The sequence below is a fragment of the Chiloscyllium plagiosum genome, chromosome 9 (genome assembly GCF_004010195.1).
Source record: "Chiloscyllium plagiosum isolate BGI_BamShark_2017 chromosome 9, ASM401019v2, whole genome shotgun sequence".
Lineage (NCBI taxonomy): Eukaryota > Metazoa > Chordata > Chondrichthyes > Orectolobiformes > Hemiscylliidae > Chiloscyllium > Chiloscyllium plagiosum.
In genome coordinates, this window is record NC_057718.1 from 89,390,697 (window position 1) to 89,394,084 (window position 3,388).

At 50.5% G+C, this 3,388-nt stretch overlaps 1 protein-coding gene across 1 annotated transcript in view; it reads right to left on the reverse strand.

Moving 5' to 3' along the window:
- syne1b (spectrin repeat containing, nuclear envelope 1b) overlaps positions 1 to 3,388 on the reverse strand; it is a 502,247-nt gene that overhangs the window by 174,182 nt on the left and 324,677 nt on the right. The window contains exons 97-98 of the mRNA XM_043696857.1: positions 1,607 to 1,769; positions 286 to 423 (exon numbers count right to left, since the gene is read on the reverse strand). Of these exons, the coding sequence (XP_043552792.1) occupies positions 286 to 423; positions 1,607 to 1,769 (301 nt within the window). The remainder of the gene's footprint in view (positions 1 to 285; positions 424 to 1,606; positions 1,770 to 3,388) is intronic.

Here is a 3,388-nt window from a genome sequence, read left to right on the forward strand (position 1 = left end):
ATGAGCGGGGAGAGAGAGAGAGAGGCCAAGAGAGGTGGGGGGGAGAGAGAGAGAGAGACAGACAGACAGACAAAGAGTGCATGGGAGAAAGAGAGTGCATAGGAAGAAGAGAGAGAGGGAGGAAGAGACAGAGGGAGGAACAGAGAGAGAGGGAGGGAGGAAGAGGAGGAGACAGAGGGAGGACGAGAGAACAGGAGGGAGAGAGAAGATGAGTAAGTGACTCTGACCAACCTCACTGCTTCCATCAAAGATTTGGATAAAGTGGAGTGAGGATGCTGTACATACCTGAGGTGTAACCTCTCCAAAGGCCTGACCCAGGCCAGTCAGGAGGGATTTTGCTGTCTGCACAGACTTGTCCAACGTCTGAGCCTCCCCTTTGAATAAAACCATACCACTCGATACTGTACTGGACACACCATAGACCTGCTAACAGTGAGCAGAGAGAGGCATGAATCACACTATTTCACAGATAAGTCTGCATCCAAACAAAGGCCATTCAATCAGTGAGCAGAATTACCAGCTCGGTCGGTGTGATTGTTATTTGTTGGGTAAATGCCTATCATATATATTCTGATGGATGACAGAGCGGGGAGACAGAAATAACTGGCATTGCTGTCCCTCTATACAAGACCAAGTCAAACACACTGATCTCCCGGGAGGAGCCATGACCAGGGAGACCAAAGATTGGAGACAGAATCAGCTAATTGTACTCTGAGCTCAACTGTACAATTCCCCCCCCATCATGTGCATCAGGTCTTACCTTCAAACCCCACTCTGAAGGCTTCAGCATGTGTTCCTGGCTGGCACCTTAATGTGGTACTGAGCACTGTCAGGGAATGTCTGTTCTCTGCTGGCCAGAAAACATTCACAAGAAACAGGAACAGGGTTCGGCCATTTGACCCCTGAGCCAGTCCTGTGGTTCAACAGGATTATGACTGATCCAATGTTCCTCATGTCCATCTTCCAGTATTTTCTCTAGAAACCTTGACTCCCCCCCCAACTCATCGGGAATCCTGAAGCACTGCTCACAAGAGCAGGGCTGTCCTCACCAGTGTCGGGGTCAATCTTATCTCCGGTCTGGTCATGACCCCATTGCTGCTTCCGGGAACCTGCAGTGCGTAAAGTGGTTTCTGTGTCTACCACATTAATGCAGCGGCCAGATGTCCAAATTACTTCATAGAAACAAGCCATTTGGCCCACTGAGTCCACATCGACCCTCCGAACGGCAACCCACTCCCCTACCCTATCCCTGTAACCCTGCAACTCTCTATGGCTGACGCATTTAGCTTACACATCCCTGGACCCTATGGGCAATTTAGCCTGGCCAATTCACCTGACCTGCACATCTGTGGGCTGTGGGAGGAAACCCACACAGACACGAGGAGAATGTGCAAACTCCACACAGACAGTCACTCGAGGGTGGAATCGAACCGGGTCCCTGGTGCTATGAGGCAGCAGTGCTAACCACTGAGCCATCGTTGCACCTATGGCAAAGCACTTTGGGATACCTTGGAGCTCAGAAAGGCATGACACAGTGTTAATGTACATTCCCACAGGCAGAGCTCCATGTACCTGCGGGACAGGAGCTGTATGATCCAGCAGTTACCTTTTGCTCCTGGTTTTGCTCCAACGCAGCTTCGAACAGCTTCTGCTTGCTGCTGATCTCCTTCAGCAGATTCCGCCACTTGGCTCCCAGTTGCTGAAGGCCGTACAGCTTCTCTCCCTCGAAGCCAAGCTCCAGGGGTAAGGTTTCAGGCTGGGCTGTCTCACTGGCAAAGCCAAAAGAAAAACCAAAACCCATAAAAGTCAGTAACTCTGGCACCACAACAACTGATTGTCATCGGAGGGAGAGGGGCGGTGCAGGCAAACAGCCTGCCATTACCTTTACCTGCCCATCATCCCAAAGATGTCAAACACCTTGCCGAGCCACGTGCACCGGTTACATCCCCCAAGCAAGCTGCTGTGTGATCCTGTTCGGGTGACTGTCAGCAGATTACTCTGCCAACACACACACTGTCTTTGAGCCTGACTGTCTCAGGGACACCGTCATTTCTTGGGATTTCATGGAGTCATACAGCAGAGAGACAGAGCCTCTGGCCCAACTCATCCATGCTGGCCGGTTTCTAAAACTGACCTAGTCCCATTTGCCTGCGTTTGGCCCTCTAAACCCTTCCCATTCATGTACCTGTCCAAAAGCCTTTTAGATGTTACCATTGTCCCAGCCTCCACCACGTCTACTATCATCTCATTCCATTCACACACCACCCTCTGTGGGAAAAAGTTGCCCCGCAAATCCCTTTTAAATCTTTCCCCTCTCACCTTAAACCTATGCCCTCTCCTTTTGAATTCCCCTACCCTAGGGAAGAAAGCTCGACTGTTTGCCTCATTCATGCCCCTCATGGTTTCATAAACCTCGAGAAGGTCACTCCTCAGACTCCGACGCTCCAAGGAGATAAGTCCCAGCCTATCCAGCGCCTCGTAATAATTCAAACCCTCCAGTCTCCGTAACGTCCTCGTAAATCTTTCCTGAACCCTCTCCAGTTTAGTAACGCCCTTCCTATAGGGTTGAGTAGGTGGAGGGTGTGACAACAGTGTGGACTAAGGCTTTCATGACCCTATCAATGGGACATGGAGTCCAAATGGGAATGCTGACCTTTGGCCAGCTGAGACCACTCGGTACAAAGACAGATTCACTGCTGATGATTCCTGCTTTCTTGGTTAGATTACTTACAATGTGGAAACAGGCCCTTCGGCCCAACAAGTCCACACTGACCCGCCGAAGGGCAACCCACCCAGACCCATTCCCCTACATTTGCCCCTTCACCTAACACTATGGGCAATTTAACATGGCCAATTCACTAACCTGCACATTTTTGGATTGTGGGAGGAAACTGGAGGAAATCCACGCAGATGCGGGGAGAATGTGCAAACTCCACACAGAGAGTCGCCTGAGGTGGGAATTGAACCTGGGTCTCTGGCACTGTGAGGCAGTAGTGCTAACCACTGTGCCACCGTGCCACCATTTATATGTTTGGGTTTTTTTGCATTGGTGATGTAACTTCCTGTTCTTTTTCCTCAGTGGATGGTAGATGGGGTCTAACTCGATATGTTTGTTGATAGAGTTCCGGTTGGAATGCCATGCTTCTAGGAATTCTCTTTGAGAGCCAAGACGGAAATCTGTCCTCTACAGAAGAGTCACTGGAGTTGCCACTCAAAACTTTGTGCAGATGTAGCTGGCACACGTAATGGACACACCTTCCTCATTCTCTCTGGTGGTGAACACAGGGCAGGCTCCCACCATTTGAACCAAACTTGTGGTCAGCGCTCACACTGGGGGCTAACATGGACCTGGACCCTACACAATGGACAACGAGAATTCACTTCAACC